This window comes from Delphinus delphis, chromosome 17 (genome assembly GCF_949987515.2).
Source record: "Delphinus delphis chromosome 17, mDelDel1.2, whole genome shotgun sequence".
NCBI classification, from domain to species: Eukaryota; Metazoa; Chordata; class Mammalia; order Artiodactyla; family Delphinidae; genus Delphinus; species Delphinus delphis.
In genome coordinates, this window is record NC_082699.1 from 64,921,970 (window position 1) to 64,939,838 (window position 17,869).

General features: G+C 45.6%; 1 protein-coding gene across 2 annotated transcripts in view; it reads right to left on the minus strand.

The window, feature by feature from the left end:
- The window catches only part of FBXO32 (F-box protein 32), a 37,665-nt gene extending 22,552 nt beyond the window's left edge, over positions 1 to 15,113 (minus strand). Inside the window, exons 1-4 of one of the 2 annotated variants that reach the window (XM_059995156.1) lie at positions 14,412 to 15,113; positions 8,219 to 8,331; positions 7,319 to 7,368; positions 6,053 to 6,145 (exon numbers count right to left, since the gene is read on the minus strand). In XM_059995156.1, the coding sequence (XP_059851139.1) occupies positions 6,053 to 6,145; positions 7,319 to 7,368; positions 8,219 to 8,331; positions 14,412 to 14,527 (372 nt within the window). In that variant the 5' untranslated portion in view covers positions 14,528 to 15,113. The remainder of the gene's footprint in view (positions 1 to 6,052; positions 6,146 to 7,318; positions 7,369 to 8,218; positions 8,332 to 14,411) is intronic. The other variant, XM_059995155.1, reaches the window with a different exon arrangement.
- Positions 15,114 to 17,869: the final 2,756 nt, after the last annotated feature.

A 17,869-nucleotide genomic window follows, 5' to 3' on the forward strand; every position in this document is an offset into this window, starting at 1 on the left:
TTAGTTCAAGGTTACCCATGCAGCTGTTGCCCAAGCATACTCTATCTTGCATAGAATATTGTTAAGAATGTAACTTATCCCTAATTCTTCTATCTCCTCTGACAGTGAGCTCTGCAGTTTAAGGTATATGTCTGATTAGAAAACAAGCCGTAGGATTATTAAAGGTAGGAAAAAACTTCAAGAAGCCCCTGCCATTTCTCACATGCTCAGTACGCCAGCTGTGCCCATAGGAAAATTATGTCCTTTGCAATAAACCTTTGGTTACATCAGGCAGTGCTTCTGCCTGCATTGAGTGCCAGGTACTTCCAAGACCCTTATTTACTCAATGGATAACACAGATTAAAACCTGGAAAGTTTTGTCCTGACTTTGAGCCTGAACACTGACAGGTTGGAAGAAGGAACATTTCTGCTACATTAATAATCTCCAGGCATGTCAAGATTGGGTAAATATTATTTGCAAGTGAAACATCCCTCTAACTGAGGGCCAAGTTTACACAAATTAATTGTATTCTTAGCCGAGAACCACTTGCCTCTCTGTCTTCCATCCATCCCAGAAAATTCTGAACTTAGAATGATGCCCTATTCCCTGCCGCATTGATCTGAGCAGGTCTGTCTGCCTCAATGAGGCTGCTTAAATTGGGCTCCCTGTCTGCTGTAGCCTCCTTACCCCCACCCTACGCTTCTACAAGGTTGGATGTCACATTGCCCTTGGCCCCTGGCCCGCCATCACTCCCCTCCACTTCTGTTCTCTCTAGCTGCAGGTTTCTGCTCATGCCATTTGTCCCTGCAAAGCCTTCTACCTGCCTCTCCACCTGGCCAAATCCTGGCCATCCTTCAAGGAAGGAGAATCTCAGGTTCTACCTCTTCCAAGAAGCTGCCTCCAGTGCTGCTTCTTCCGTTCTCCTAGACAGGACCAAACCCAATTTGCTACTGCAGTACCTTGTACCTTGTCTCCCAGAGTAGCCCAGAAACTCCTGACCAGCAGAGGCCAGGTCTTAGTTGATTCTCAAGTGACTGTGGCAACACTAGGTATATGGTATGGACTTAATATAGAAAACACCTGCTTAGGGATTTGAAAACACTCACCTGAAGCAATATTGATGTATGGGGACCTAGCAGAGGATGTTGTCACCTCCTTGCCTTTGGAAAGCCCTTCTTTTAGAAGACTCGAGGGGCCTTCGGATCCTAGCTCACAGATACTTAAACCTCTGTCTCACCCTCAACCAGAGCAACTTAGAGCAATGTCACATGCTCTCAGGAACATCCCTCCTTGGATGGGAAAAACGTCTGCTGAATTGGCAATTAACACGCAGCTCACCTATCCAATTTAGCCTATCCCCTGTAATAATAAGCACCTGACTGAGCCTAGAAACTAGCTAGAATTTTAGTATAAAATATATTTCTGGGCTCATGGTGGGATATATTTAAATTCTGAATCCTCAAGAAAAAAATTTACACAACATGGGCACATTTTTGATCTTCTGGTCTCCAAAGTCAGATGGGAAAGAAAATCAGGTAGAAAAGTCGTAAAATAATCAATCTCTATGTTTTATTTCATCTTTAGTTTCTATTTTCATATATTTTCTAATTCCTGTAATTAGGACGCTAAAGATGACAATAGTTACAGCAACAACTGACGCTCACCATATACCAGGCACTGTCTAAAAGCATTTCACGTGTTTAAGCTCAGTTTAATTCTATAGCAACACGATGGGGTAGGTACCATTATTAGCACCTTTTATAGGTATATGATTTACAAATGAATTTATGAATATACATAAATTGAGAATACATGCTTAAATTATTAATGTACTGTCAGGTGTCCATGGTCGAAAATACCACTATTCTGGTCTCTCAGGCTTCCTCCGTTTTTTTGGGTACCCCCTACTTCTGCATGCACTCCCCCAATCCTGTGGTCATACTCTCAAGGTCTTTGAGTGTCCCCCACTTCTGTGGGCACCCAGAAATTGCAGGATCTCCTGCTTGCCTAAAGGCTTAGTGTGACTGAGAAGGCTCGGAATTCCAAGAGCTGCAGCGTTTCTTCGGTAAAATCATTAGCAGCCTAATCAGCATTCATTTTAGGGACCTGCTCAGGGCCCTCACTGTTAATACCCCACAGTGAATTCTCACAATTCCCAACCATTTCTGCCAATCACTTTCAAATGGGCTTGCGCCCTGTTCTTTTGATTTTGTTGCCATTGGAATGGCTGGCTGCCTTCCCTCCCCGCCAGCTTCTTTGTCTCAATGGAAAAAGATACCCACCAGTTTTAAGACCGAGGTGGCAGGGGCCGCCTTCCATCAGAGGAAGGCTGTGCAGCACCAAATTAATCCAAGGTCACTGCAGCAGAGGGACCTGGTGAAGGGGCCAGGCTGCCCATACACATCACAACCCACCAGGGGCTTGGCAACAGCACGCCCTTAATTTAAGGCATTGGGTTTGAATTTGAGTCATCGTGCCATATTTCAGCCTTTCATTTGCCAAACCACCAGTCAACTTAAACTAAAACATGTTTTTGGAAAAGACTTTTAGGGGCGGTAGGAATGCAGTAACTTGCTGGAAACATTCAAATGGACTTAGGGTGGTAATGCAGAAAAAAATAAAAATATGCACTACTGGTTTAGCTTGTGGATGTTCTTCTCTGCTGCAGAGGGACAGAGAGGGTGAGGTTGCAAACTTCTGTTTGTCCTTCCTGATCTGATGCACACAGGGGTCACTTCATTCAGGTCAGGAAACCGCTATTCAAGGTTCTTCCTGGTCTGAAGACAGCATCTACAGTTACCATGTACTTGGCCACATTCTCATCCCATAGAGAGAGCTGGGAGGACCAGATCAAAGAGCATTCTGGCATTAAAGCGTTAAAGCCCTCTCTTGCACTTGTGCCTCGGAGTGTCTTGTTTAAAAACTCATTATGCAAAATATAACATTTGGGCTCCCAAGTAGTTTCTGAGCTGGTTTACAAACTTGAAAACACACTGGGATCACCTGGTGGATAAATTTAAGTAGCAGTGCCTGGGCACCACCTTCAACTGATGAACTCGAGTGCTCTAGAGGTGGGCTTCCTTAGAGGAGCAAGCTTCACAGGTGATTCTAATGTGCAGATGTGATTCTGATGTGTTTACTGGAGATCCACTCTCTCCGCTGGCCTCTCTGTGCCCTGGGTGGGTTAGTCAGTACTTGCTTTCTTGTGGTTACGGTTCTAACCCCACCACTGGCCTAGCCCCTGGAATCCTCGCTGGCTCCCCAGGGGACTTTCCAAAATGTGGTCTTGAGGCATGGTGTAAACCCATTTTTTAAAAATGGCCTTTTATAAGCTACTGCTTTTAAAGATTTAAAATCATCTTTCAAACCCAGTTAAAACTATGTTTAAGCCATTGGAAGTGTGTAGAGAAGCAGGTAGAGGCAATGAGTGTAGCCTGAAGCCAATTAAAAAAAGGTACAAATGCTGTATAAAAACCTCTCCTATTTATATTCAAATTTTGATTCCAAAAGTTCCACAAAATTTTCATGCTGATAAAACATCATAACATTGAGATAGGAGTGTTGGCTATCCCTTTTATTCCCTCTGCATGTCTCTTTTATTAACATTGACAGCTAGCATGAACATGACACCTTTTTAAAAAATGTACTTTGTCTTTAAAGAGGTTAAACAGATTTTAAGGCTTCAAAGTTGGTTCGGTTTCTTACTGGGACTGAGGAATCATTGTAGTATTAAAAAACCATTAAGCTGCAGTAGTAAGATGAGGATAACATACTGGCAAGCTACTTTGCAAAGTTGGTTTAAGGATAAGAAGAATATTTGAGAAGTGTCTTAAGTTCCTTAGAAGAAAACCCTCAAAACATGGTGCCTATCATTAAAATGTTTTAAGCTCTTTATAAAAATGGCATTTCTCAAATTACAGAGGACCCTTAACAGTGAAGGGGAAAAAAAGATTGTTCTTTCCAAAATGGAAATATTCCCCCCTCTTTCTGAACCTAGTAACTGAAAGCATTCAGTAGTTTCTTAAAGGTTAGGAGAATGTGCTCAGGATGTATTTTACAATCAGATACTGACAGACACAAGTCCTCTATGCTGAGTTTTAATCAAGGGCAAAGGGCATGATTCCCCAGGTAATTTTTCTTTTTTCTAAGTAGAAAAACATTTCTTATCAACCAAATTGAAAAGACTTTTCAGGGAGAATAAACAATAATTTTGATAAGTAGGTAATAATAAGTATTAGTAGCTAACTTTGAATAACATATTCTGGTCTGCAGAGTATTTCCATATATGTTACTGAGTTTCACAGATACCCTGTGAAGTGAGGTTATTCTAAGTCCTTCTTACACCCGGGAACATGAGTGTTGGAGAGGCTGAAACAGTGTGAAAGCCGTGGAGCTGGGATCTGACCTCAGGCCATTTTACTTTCAATCCTCTGCTTATATGGAACTCATTGCAGCGGCTAAAGAGTGTGGACTTTAGACTGCCCAGGTTTCAGATCTGGATTTTCTTCCCTTCTGTAGCTTCGTGACCTTGGACAGGTCATTTTTACCTCACTGTACCTCTGTTTATATAAACAGCGATGATAAAAGTACCTACACTTTACAGGGTTAATGGAAGGCTAAAAGGTGTCAGTGCACATAATTGCATGAAACAGAATATCACTATTTGAATCCTTGTTCCTTTGCTTTATTTCTTGTGAGAAGGAGAACAAGTAGGAAGGAGAACCGTCTTAAAACTGACCAAATGCTGATCAATTTGGAATCAAGACATCAGATCTGGGTGTCTTCCTCTAACACCTAGAGGATGGAAACTATTCATAGTCTTAGCAACAAGTTTCCAGATCTTCCCGGGCTTGACTCCAACCAGCCTGCACTGGGTTGCCGGCCACAGTGACCTCCCAGAAGCGGCAGAGTCTTGATGAAATGACATGAACATTTCATCAAGAAGGTCTCTTATTTTCATCCCTTTTGGACTGGAATAAGGGCTCAGCTGAAGACTAGACAGGTCTGGTCATGGGCTCAGCTCAGAGCTTCTAACCTACAAGAGGCCTGGGTTTTTTATCAGGTCAGTTGGGACGGCCAGCCCTGCATCTGCCCAGATGACAGGTGAATGATCCAGGCCTCAAGGGGGCTTGAATGTCATCGCTCTGGCTGAGCCTCTGCAATCATCTGACTCAATGACACGGCACTGAGAAGCACAACCCAGGGAAAAGAAAATAAAAACCCAACCAACTAACACCCACAGCGGGTAAATTCCCTCCTACTTCTGATCCTAAAACCCAAACAGCTGCTACCCGCCCAGGTGGAACCACTGACAAAAACATACAAGGGAGCTTAGGGGGAAAAACAACCACCAACCAACTAAAAAGAATCAGTGACTTGAAGGTCATGGTTAGACTTCCTTGCTTTACTACCTTCATCATTAATATTTTGCTAAAGCTCATTAAAAAATTATTTTTTTCCAACATAGGGTTTAAAATGGGAAGCAACTGAGCCAAACAGGTAGTTTCAGGCTTTAAGTGAACCTGGGACTGAATATTGTTACTACATGGGGGTGGGGGAAGGGAGTCTGGAGGAAGAAGTTCTGGGGTGCTTTGAACTCACCCAGTTTTGAGGCTTAAACCAAGAATGCCTTAGGGTCACCTAGAGTCAGCTAAAGCCGGGCAGGAAGGACAGTGAGAACAATCATAGGTGCACAAAGTTTTTAAAACAAGCCAAGGTGCTTTACAACTTGCTTTCTGCTGAATTCTCTGTTGCTGATCTTACTGCTAGAGCCTGTGCTGCCTGCACTGTGGCTCACGTGAGGTATTACGGCGGCCCCTGTCTGAGGGGGCCAATCTCAGGGACATCCATATGGATGGCTCCATCCTACGTGGATCTCAGTATCCGTATAGGAACCTGAAGTACATCGGGGGAGGGGGGAGTTGAGGAACCCATTTTCTGCTTTCCTTAAAATCCCCAGGGTCCTAAAAAGTTGTTTGTTTGTGTTTTTTTTGGTTGGTGTGGGGGAACTACTTCAAGACAACCCGAAAAGACAATTCAGCTTGGGAGTCTGGGTAATCTACAGAGACTCACCCGTACGACGTAGTTAAATCTTCTGGAATCCAGAATGGCAGTCGAGAAGTCCAGCCTGTTGAAGGCTTCCCCCAGAGTGCAGTATCCATGGCGCTGAATGTGAAAGCAGGGGGTGCAGAGGTCATTTTCCAGAAAAATCTGCCTGGACTCTGCTGACAAGCTTGGCGGCTGTGTTAGGTAACCTATGGCCATCTGCTGCTTTCCTGTGCCATGATCAGCCCTTTCTGGGCCCCTGGGCCCCTGGTGCCCTGCCCCACCATGAGCCACAAAGATGGGTAGTACAGCCGGCAGCTGCTTTAGTCAGTGACTAAAGTCGTGACATGTACCATTTGGGCCCTTGTTCTCTGCACGCACTTGTACTTGCCTGTCAAGGAAAGGTTGGGAGCTGGGTATGTGATGTGTGTTGGTCACTGTAACATACTCCTGGGGGAAGAATTAGCCCCATGTGTGTCAACTCTGTCTGCCACATCTCTGGTACTTTTCTCTCTGTGATCATCAGAAACGTTTTTAAGGCTTCATGAAGAAGCCAAAGAAGTTTTGGTCTTTTCTCTGTGAACACACAAGGCACTGGGTGTAGAGAGCCCTGACTCACAGTCCCAGCTCTGCTTCTAGTACCTGGGTGGTCTCGGGTGTATCCCTGGCCCTCTCAGGGCCTCAAGTCACAGAGCGAACTAGATGTTTTCCAAGGTCCCTGACAGCAATAGAAATTCTATCAATCTGTCCTACTGCCTGTATCCTAGTTATCTGAGCAAATACCTGTGCAGCGGGAAAATGTGCATAAAAGGGCTTTACAAAGTGCCATGCAAATTTAGATATTACAGTGTCTTGTTCTCTCCTGCATCTAGCTCGTGCAGCCTCACACTGGGTGCGCACGAAAACTTCTCCCGTATTTAGGGATTAACCCTTCCAGGGCTAAAATGAATTGAGTTGAAGTCTAAAAGAGACCTTAGAACAAAAGGGAGGCACTGCCCTGAGGGAAAGGCTAAAGCTTGATAATAGTGTGTTTGAGATGTGGGAATATTAATCTTTACAAAGCATTGCTACATACATCATCCCACTGAATGACTGGGGAGCCCACCTAGTGACTTTTGCATCTCTCTCTGTAGCCCCAAACTCTGATGGCTGGCTAGGTAGTGGGCTGCAGACCTCCACCACCCACATCCAAGAAGACAGTCATGATGTGAAGTAGTTTCCCAGTCTCGCCCCTACCCTGTCAGGGGAGGCATAAAGCTAAGCATACTCCTTAGCAAACAGATGGGTGCTCACCTCTTTAGTACTTCCTTTGTGAACATAGATCCATTTTTCTTGGTGGAAATCTACAAAGACAAAATAAAAACAACCCAAAACCCCACAGCTTTAAAATTTATAACATGCCCAAGATTTTAAACTTGTTTCGTTTTCATTTAATCCAAAGTGTAAAAAAGTTTCGACAAAAAAGGACAGACTACTGACAATCTAAGGGGAGGCAAATGCCTAACTTCTGCAGTGTATAAATACTGGAGTCGTAATTTACTTTGTCGGAAGCACTTCAAGTCTTTGATACTCAGATTGAGTATACCAGAGCTCCAAATTAAAGAAAAAAATCTAATACCCAAGTACGAGTTTGTGTTAAATGCCAAGCTTACAAGTTAAACAAGGCCATAAAAAGTAGAAATAAAACAGATAATATGAAGAAGCCATACAGTACAGATGGAATAAACTAAAGATCTGTAATTCATGCTTATTAATAGAACTTTATACTCTCTGTTCATACTTACATCCAGCATCTAGAAATGTTACTAGTATTTATACAAGGGAAGAGGGAGAAAGAAATCTATGTTCGAAGCCTCAAAACACAGTTCTAAACAAAAGCACACACTGGAACTGGTTCAGCTGACCATACCACTGAATAATAACTAAACTTAACTATGTCAAATGTAAGTGACAAGCAGGGAAAAAACACCCCAACTAGCAACTGACTTATAAACACGACTGTAAAGAATACATTAATCTCACTCATAAAATGCACAGCCAGGTTTCTGAGTGCAAAGATCCGGGTAACCTCTGTGAATGACACAGTCAACATGAAAGCGGATGCCAAACATGTGAGGTGTGATTTGTTCCCCTGCCAAAACCCAATCATAATGATCTTCAGCTTTCTTCTCAAGTTCACAACAAACGGCTTACATTGAGTTTTGGTTTTGCTATTCAGCATGTCCTTCTTTCTCTTCTTGGCTGCAACATCATAGTTCAGGCTGTTGAAAAGATTCTCCTTATTGTATACTTCCTTGCTGCAGTAACTAGGAATAACAGACAAGAGGGGATGAGCTGTAACAGCTAGACTTTAACATGAGCTGTTTCTATAAATAGCTTACTGTGTTATAAAACACAAACATACATGCTCCTCAAACCAAACAATAAAATAATCACTCAAAAGAAGTCTGTACGGGCCCAGTCTTCCCTCTTGGGGGATGAAATAGTGTCACATCTCTGTGGAAGGCAGGGACGGGGGCTTCTGCTTCTTTTGAATTCCCAACAGTGTCTGCCATTGTATTTGACACACAGCCCTGCACTCTTTAGGAGCCATGCAGGGTACAACAACATTATTTTAAGCAAAAATGATGAATGGATGGGGAGGGAGGGAGGGAGAGGAATTGTTACTGGTATCACTATAATACACAATACTTTCATTTTGCAAAAACATCCACCCCAAGCTGCTTTTTAAAAAAAACCGCTTTATGGAGATATAATTCACATACCATACAATTCACCTATTTAAAGTGAACCCAAGCTGCTTTTAACTAGCATGCTCCCCTTGTGTCTTTAAAACATTTACAAAAATCTGACTTACAGACTGCATCTCTAGGAGATGTTCAGTGTATAGTACTAGTTGTTTAGGTTTTATATAATTCCTTGACTAACAGTAGGCATCATGCTGTGAGGTGAAGACCTTGAGTCCTAAATGAAACAAGCTGTATTTACAACTCATACATTTATAAGAGCTGAAAAGACAGAACTGGCCAATTCACAGGTCACTAAAGATGTGTACATTCAGCTTGGGTCAGGGGCATATTTCCTTCAGTAAACTGAGCTGAGCTGTCATTTGGGGGGCTGACTGAGTTCTATTCTATTATGCAATGGGATTTCAGAGTAAGTCTCTGAAGAGCTTCCACAGAAGCAATGCAGGAGAAATACTGAGGTACAACGAGAAGACAGGTTCCCCGATCCCCCCAACTCCCGTGGGGCATGCATGCGCCAGGCAGGATTTATAATGCCAACCAGTAAAACATCAATTAGGGTTTGTTTCCCCTTACATCAGCCATATATTAGAGGCCTTTAATTTTCTGAGTTCTTCTGCTGAACTTAAAATATGATTTAATTTATATCTTTTTTGGACCTACATCTGTTGGATAAGATGTGGTACACCTGCACTTCTCCATTGTATGGATATTATGTAAAAGAGAAAAGAGGGGTTGAAACAATTTCCAGTATCCTGTTGCTACAATGATCTCTCCAGTAGCACTTCAATAAGTACAATAAGTATCTTACTAACATGCTTACACGTGACATTACCAACAATATACTCAGTGTTTCTGGACCCATAGGGATAGGCTTGATAGATAATCAGTCATTTGTTAATCTTCCCTCAGAAGGCCATGCTTAATACCATTTACTGAGTTTCCTAATATCATTAGCCTTCTCTTTTTCATTGAGGGAAACAGGATATTTTTAGGTTTCAGAGCGATTACTGTGGAAATGCGCTCTCTTAGAGGCACTTTCTTAAGTGAGCCCAGGGTGAATGTTTTGGGTCCAGCTTTGTGTCACACGTGAGTGTGTGTCTGTCTGCTTGCACAGCTATAGAGGCAGAAAACCACCGACCAGTCAGTTGACTTGCACCAAGGTCAGCAGGAAAAGGGGCAGAAGAAAGGGAGAGTAGAACTCTGAGCCCTTAGAGCTAGTTTAAGAAATTTCAATCAATGCTGAGGAGAAGGGAGAAAGATGGAAAGTCACTTGATTGGTCCATGATGTACCAAAGCTGAGAACAGCTTTAGAAAACAAAGTTAGGCCATTTTGTGTAAAAATACCACACGAAGCCTTATTTTTAAAGGAAACTCGCACATACACCATGAACAAAAGCCTACAGCCTGAGTTCCACATAGAGAGAACCATAAAATGAAGCTGCCTTATTCTCAATCACACATTTAAGGTTTAGCAGAACATTTTCGGAGCCTGGGCCATAGATTGTGACCATTCCTTAGCAATGTTAAATATTTATATTTCATCTTATTCTTTTCTAATTGAAAACATTCCTCAAAGGAATTTGAGCACTTGCTTTCTTCACAGAAACAACAATAACCTGCTTTAAGCCCAAGTGACTCATTTCCAAAGCTAGTTTAAGAAGAATTTGACATAATTGATGATGCTCTCCCACTGGAGAATGTAGAAAAGCTTTAACCAAAGAGAAACCCTGCACTTTTCACTTAGACAATAGGTTTTGGACTTCAGAGGTAGGGCCTGGAAGGAAGGGCTATGGGGTTTATTTGTGTTGCCTGCTTATATGTTTTCTTTTAAGCAATAATATATTTCAGTTAGAGGCTATTTTGAGAGTTCAGTTATGCCCATTTCAAGGAAATGCAAAGCCAATGGAAAATTACAACTGAAATTTTGAACAAGAAAAGCCACCACCATTTAGGAACCACAACATTTTTTTTTTTTTCAAACAAGCAAAACCATTTAAAGAGGGTGCTTTCTTCATTAAATTCAATAATAACCAGAAAGTCGCTATATTATAGTCAGATCTTACTAATCTTGATTTTTATAGGCACAGGCCTAGAATAAGAAAAAAGACCTCGTCCAGCCCTGTACTTTCATCACACACATACAAAGATACTTAAAGACAACTTTAGAAAAAGTGAAAGATTTCAAAATAGGCCCATTTGGCAGCAGAGATAAAGGGAGGGAAGGAAAAAAAAAAAAAGCCCTATTTCTCATTTCATTTGTAATAACAGGCCATTTAAGAAAGCTGTGGCCTACCCCAAAGGGCTTACTTGTAGATTAAGGCCAATGAGTTTCTATGCTAATTTGCTCCAATACATACCCAATTTGTCAAGCTCACATGGCTAGTAACCGGATTGTTCTGGCAAAACAAACAGCCTAGTGTATGTAGCTCTCAGAACAGTGCCTTGCACACAGTAAGCACTCATAAAATCTTAACTATTATTTTTATTTGCTTATTCACTAACTCATCCAGGGCACTGAAGTAAACTTCCTGCTTCCGGTTCAGTCTTAGCTGTACTGGAAAGCAACATTGGAGTTTTGAACTGCAGGCTTGCAGAAGAGTGGCCCAGGCTCAGGGAGCTTAGATTACTCATCCTGGAGGTGGGCTGGGGCGGGGTTGGGGGTCGTTGGTGAGGAAGACTGCACACGAGGTGGCTCAGCCATCACTTCCTTGAAGCATTCTTGGATCACTCCAATTCATGCCGAACTCTTTCCTCAAATGTAACACTTGCCGTTCCTCTTCCAGCTTATGTAGCTTCAACTTTTTCACAAGGGGCCCTGCTTGAAGCTTATCTGAAATCCTCCCATGATCTCAGTTCAGGGCACTTAGCTGTGATGGGGTTTTGTAACATTCTGCTGCTGGAGGAGGACAGGGCCCTGGACCACAGAGAGAATGGCCAGCAGAGTCCAGAGAAGGTGCGCTAGGCAGACAAACTGTGGTCAACACAAAAACACTGTCCCCAGGCTGCAATACACCAAGTGTACCCTCATCCCTCTCTCCTGTTCAGGCAGCTCACAGAATGGTAGGTGGAATCAGAGTAAGTGCATGAGGCCCCTGCAGGCCTCAGTTTTACATCCACCCGCTCCCTCCCTTTCAAAAGGGCCTGCCTTGGTCTTCCCTGGTGGCGCAGTGGTTGAGTGTCTGCCTGCTGATGCAGGGGACACGGGTTCGTGCCTCGGTCCGGGAAGACCCCACATGCCGCGGAGCGGCTGGGCCCGCGAGCCATGGCCGCTGAGCCTGCACATCCGGAGCCTGTGCTCCTCAACGGGAGAGGCCACAACAGTGAGAGGCCCGCGTACCGAAAAAAACGAAAAACAAAAAAAAAACAAACAAAAGGGCCTGCCTTGTTTGCTCCTAACAGGGGAGGCATTCAACTTCACCTGAGTAGGCAGGCACTCAGCCCAAACCTGACATCACAGCGAAACATCACCAAGACTGAAAACAGTGGGGATATTCGAGACTACAAACCCAGGTCTCAGAAGGCCAACTGCTTTTAAGAAGTTGGCAGACTTCTCATGCTAAGTAGGGAAGGGATTGTTTACAATTGCTGGGGAAAAAAACACTCTGCAAACAAACAGCCAGCTGCTTTGCTAGGAGCTACCAAATGATTCCTCAGATGACTCATCAAAGAGCCACAGGTGGGCACTATATCGATCACCCTTTGTGATGATGCTGGTGGTGACAGTTCTAGCTCAGAAAGCGTGAAAATGGAGGAAAGAAAGGAGGTTCAAGAAGGGGAGAGGGGGTGGGAAGCTACCTGATTCCAGCCTGGGTTAAACTTTTGTGGTAAGGTAAAACCTTCTCCAGGTCTCCCCTACTGTGGAGGGGGAGGCACCACTATTTACTTGGAAATAGGAGCGATACCCGCTTTTCTCCTGGAGCAGATGCAGTGTGAATGTTTATGCGAACCAGAGGCTCTGCATTTTGAACCTCTCCTGCTGAACCCAATGGTCTGTTTCCCGCTGAGGAGCATGCTACACTTATATCTGGGTGGGCCACTGTGATACAGCTCAGCAGATCATGACTGCACCTCCCTAGAAAGAATCCAAACTGTTACACAAAGATAAAGCACTAAAATATTAGATCCTCATTTCTTGGGAATGAGGAGGAAGGAAGGAAGGAAGTTTCTACTCTACTAAAATAAAAGGAAGCTTTTAGTCTAGGGAGAATAATTTAGGCCTAGTTGGTAACTAGAGTCCCTTAAAAGAGTCTAGTGACAGCAGTTGGTCTTTTTATTTTCCTGTAAATTATCTGGTTTTCCATAAATAAGATTTCTTTACAGTGCTCCCCAAACTCCCCAGGGACTGCTTCCAAGTGTCTTTAACATAAAGGTCAATGTGCTCTTGTCTCTCCTGGCAGACCCCCAAGATTAAACATTTTTTTCCCATTGGAAGACAAAAGGTGATGCTTTACAAATCACAAACAGGTGTGGGGCTCTGGAGGTCAGGACGTGGCAATAACGAGTTTTCCTTGATAGTTTTCGCGAAATTGAGTGCCAGGGGCTCAGCCAAACAGCCACTGGTAAATCTGAGTGGGAAGCTGGCCTCCACTGAAGTCAATTTAAGGGCTGGGGTGTGGAGCAGTGGTTTTCAGCAAAGGCCCGGGATAAAGGCACCCAAGGGTAAGCGGTCTGCACTGATCCCCTCTGGGCCAAATGGCAGCGATCCGGAAGCCATCTGTGGAGATCATGACTGAGGGACTCCAGACCACCTAACTCATTAGTCGCTGCTTCCCTGTGTTATTGACGAAGCAGAGCAGCAGGCACGGTGGACCTCGGATTTCCACCAGATTGACAGAGCTCAGGTGGAACTTGAGTCCAGAGGCTCACGCAAGCCAGGTGGGCTGCAGGTGATAGGCATCACTTGAAATGGGGGCGCACTCACTCTACAAAGAAAACTGACTGAAAGGGCCACCGAGGAAACAGGTGCAAAGACGCCGTCCTCCCAGAAGTACAAGGCTTGTAGGATCTATACCCCGCCTCCCTTCCCTCCTCCGCAGCTCTGTCTCTCAGTCCTTACCATGGCTCCGCAAGTCCGCCCGCAAGCGCTGGTGCCCCAGGGACCATCTGGAGGCCCCTTCCTGGTTACTCATCCTCTCTTCCCACTCTGTGGTCGCCTGTGCGTGGGAAGAGCCTGGAGGTGCTCCCGACGGGACCCGTGTGCAATCCCGTCTCCAGGCTTGTGCTCGGAGCCCCGCCACCCCAGGATGAAAGCTGTGCAGCCCACTCGCCGGCGCCCCGACCCGCAAACCGCGCGACACCGGTGTCCTTTAAGGCAGGGAACCCCTGAAGTTGTGTGTTTAAGGTTTAGCGTTTGGGGACTAGATCCTCGTTTGTCGTCAGATTCTCAGAGGGACACGGGGTTCTGTAAAGAGTCGTGCCCACTTGGAGACGCTGACCTTGAACCATAAGAGAAACCAAATACCCCGAATCCCGTGCTCTGGCGACCTCTGCAGAAACCCGGACAACTCACTTCCATCCTTCTGGTCAGGGGCTCCCTTCTCACCCTGTTCCAGCCCGGCCTGAGTCCCAGTCACCCGACCCGCTCCCGGAGACCAACAGGGTCAGTTCTGCGCAGCTGAAATTAGTGGCGATCCCCTCACCTGCTGAGGTCGCTCACGAAGCTGCCGCTCTTCTCATCCAGGAAGCGCTTCCAGCCATCGGCCGTCTTCACCCAGCTCTGCCCGGGGGACCGCCAGTCCTGCCCGAGGAATGGCATGGCACTGCCAACGGACGCGACGGATGGACGCGACGGACTGATGGACGGGACTGGCCCGGCGGCCTTGGGGACGCGCCGCCCTGGGCGGATGCTCGGGGTGCCGGGGCCGGTGAGGGAGCGGCTGCAGGGAGCCCGAGTGGAGGGCTGCGGGATCGGGGGTGCGGAGCGGGGTACCTGCGCTCGCGGGGGGCGCTGTGGAGGGTCGCCGGGCGCGCGGGGCTCCCTGGAGTGCTGCGCTGCTGTCCCGGCCGCCGTATTTATCCCGGGCCGCTGGCCGCGGCTCTTTGTTGCCGGAAGAGGCGCCTGCTCTTAGCCCGGCCCCCCCCCAGCCCAGAGGCCACGTGGCTTTGTTTATAGGCTCGGCTTGTTTTCCGAGGCGCCCTCGGCTCCTGCACTTCTGGCTGTTGCACAACCGGTCGCTGGTGGAAACTTGAAGCCGCGCCGCGGGGCCGGGGCTCCCACTGCCCCTTCGCCTCTGGCCCTTCTGCCTTCCCACCCCGCCCCCAGGGCGCAGCTTCTGCAGCCGCGAGAGCGAGGCCGGGCACTCGGGAAACTGCGCCCCGTCCTCCTGCAGCTCCCGGCCTGGCGAGGTGCAGGGAGGGGGAGGCCCGAGTGGCGTCAGGATCGCTGCGGGGCGGGGGGTGGGAAGAAAGGACGGCACCCTTTCCAACCCCGAGCTGTCACAATCGAGCCCCGCGATCCAGAGCACCCCTGCAGGAACCGAGGCCCGGCACAGCGCGGCCCGGAGCCGGGTAGGAGGGCGCAGCCTCCTTGGCCTCTCTCGCTGCCTAGACCCGCTCTTGGGAGAAGGAGGGGACCCACCGCGAGGCGGGAGTGGGGCGGGGGGACAGCAGCTCACCTCACCCTGCCCCAGAACTGTTAAAGAGTCTGCTGTCAGGCTTGTCTCCGAGGTGGCAAAGGAAGGAGAAGGAGGCCAGGCGGCAGCTGGTCCCCGCGCGGTGGGAGTGGAGAGCAGGGACAGCCCTCCACCCCACTCTGGGCACCCTAAGCGAGCAGCGCTGGCGCCTGGCCCGGGTCTAGGGCGCCGGGGAATGGGATTTTATTACGAAGAACTGCGAAGCCCCTTTCCCCTTCCTGCTGTTCGGCATCCTCTGGGCTATTAGGCTCTCCTGGGGAAATAATCAAGCCAGGAGTTTTGTTTTAGTTTTGGTGAGCGTTTAGGGAGAGGGGTCCAGAATGCGCCTCCTCCCGACTGATGGGGACTAAAGGAAGTTCGGTAAAAGTCCACAGTGAGGAGGCGATGCCCGAGAGTCCGAGGCCCTCACAGACCTCAGTTTATTAACCTCATCCTTGAAACCGCGGGGCGGGGGGCCGGGAGGGGGGCCCAGTGTGGCAGCTATGGTTTTCCAGACGAGGGCACCGAGAGCCCCTGAGAAGGGTTAAACCAGTTACTAGGGTCACAAGGCTAGTTTCTTCACAATGCACAGTACAATCTGAAATTATCCTGTTTGCTTTTTGGTAACAAGCTACCACTCTGTGCAGAATGTAATCTCCAGGAGAGATCAACCGTCTTGTTTTGGGGGTATCCCAGCTCCAGCACCTTGCAAGGCCTAGAGTAGGCCTTAGATAACTATTTGTCCAATGAGTAGGTGAATACATACGGGAAGCTGCTGACAATCAGGGTATCTTCTTGTTCTTCATGACTTCTAGTTATGATGCTTTACAGTCTGTTCCATTTGTCAATTAGATTGCAAAGAGTGGTCACAGCAGAGTAAAATCTGCATGCTCAATAATTAGCTTCCACTTGATTCCTTGATTCTTCCACACCCCTTCCTGTGCAGCCATCAACATTGCCCCACCGACTCTGTGCAATCTTTAAGGCTCAGAGTAGACAAAGAAATTGTGTGTGCCTTGGGAGGAGGGTACATGTTGGAGGGGAAAGGAGGTGTTTTTAATAAAGTCTGTTTTCAAGTAGCCAGAGTTTTCTGATTCAGTTTTTCCACCATAAATAATTTATTAGCATAGTAATAGTAAAAATATCTTGTAAAAACACTGCAGAAGGTCCCAAATAAATGATAGTCACTATGATCATGTTGACAGATGAGACAGTGTTGGGTCTGGCCTTTGTTGGAGAGAATTGATAGCTGTAAGGCAGCATAATAAAGAGATGTGATTATTAAAGATGCATGCTAGTTACATGTCAGCAAACTACATCTCTAGAAACTATAGAAGTCAAGATTTGAATTCTATTTCTGCTAGAGCAACATACTGTCTGTCTGACCTACATGAATGACAAATTCTGGAGGCACAATTTCCTCAGCTGTCAAGAAAGGGTAGAGCCTATAAATGCCTACCTTTCAGGATTGTTTAGAAAGTGTGTTAAATGGGATTATTGTTACCAGTTCTTTCCTCTTTGGTAGTGTCGTGCACTCACATGGCCCATGGCCTCTTAGTAATATGTAGCTCCCTGATTCTTTTTTTAAAATTGAAGTATAGTTGACTTACAATATTATATTAGTTTCAGTGTAATGATTCAGTGTTTTCATAGGTTATACTCCATTTAAAGTTATTATAAAACAATGGCTGTAGTTCCCTGTGCTGTGCAATATATCCTTGTTGCATATCTATTTTGTATATAGTAGTTTCTGTCTCTTAATCCCCTACCCCTATCTTGCCCCTCCCCCCACTAATATCTATTATTTTGTTCTCTGAGTCTGTTTCTGTTTTGCTATATACTGTATATTCATTTTTATTTTTTAGATTACACATATAAGTGATAACGTAAAATATTTGTCTTTGACTTATTTCACTAAGCATACTACTTTCTAGGTCTATCCATGTTTTTGCAAATGGCAGAATTTTATTCTTTTTTATGGCTGAGTAACATTCCATTGTGTGTGTGTGTGTGTGTGTGTGTGTGTATCACATCTTCTTTATCCATTTATCTGCTGATGGACACTTGGGTTGCTTCCATATCTTGGCTATCGTAAATAGTGCTGCTATGAACATTGGGGTGCATGTATCTTTTCAAATTAGTGTTTTTGTTTTTTTGGATATATTGCCAGGAGTGGGACTGCTGGATCATATGGTAGCTCTATTTTTTAGTTTTTTTGAGGAACCTCCATACTATTTTCCATAGTGGCTGCACCAGTTTACATTCCCACTAACAGTGTACATCCACAACCTCACCAACATTTGTTATTTGTAGACTTTTAGATAATAGCCATTCTGACAGTTGTGAGTGATATCTTATTGTTATTTTGATTTACATGTCTCTAATAGTTAGTGATGTTGAGCATCTTTTCATGTTAGCCATCTGTATGTCTTCTTTGGAAAAATGTCTACTCAGGTCTGCCCATTTTTTAATCAGGTTGTTTGATT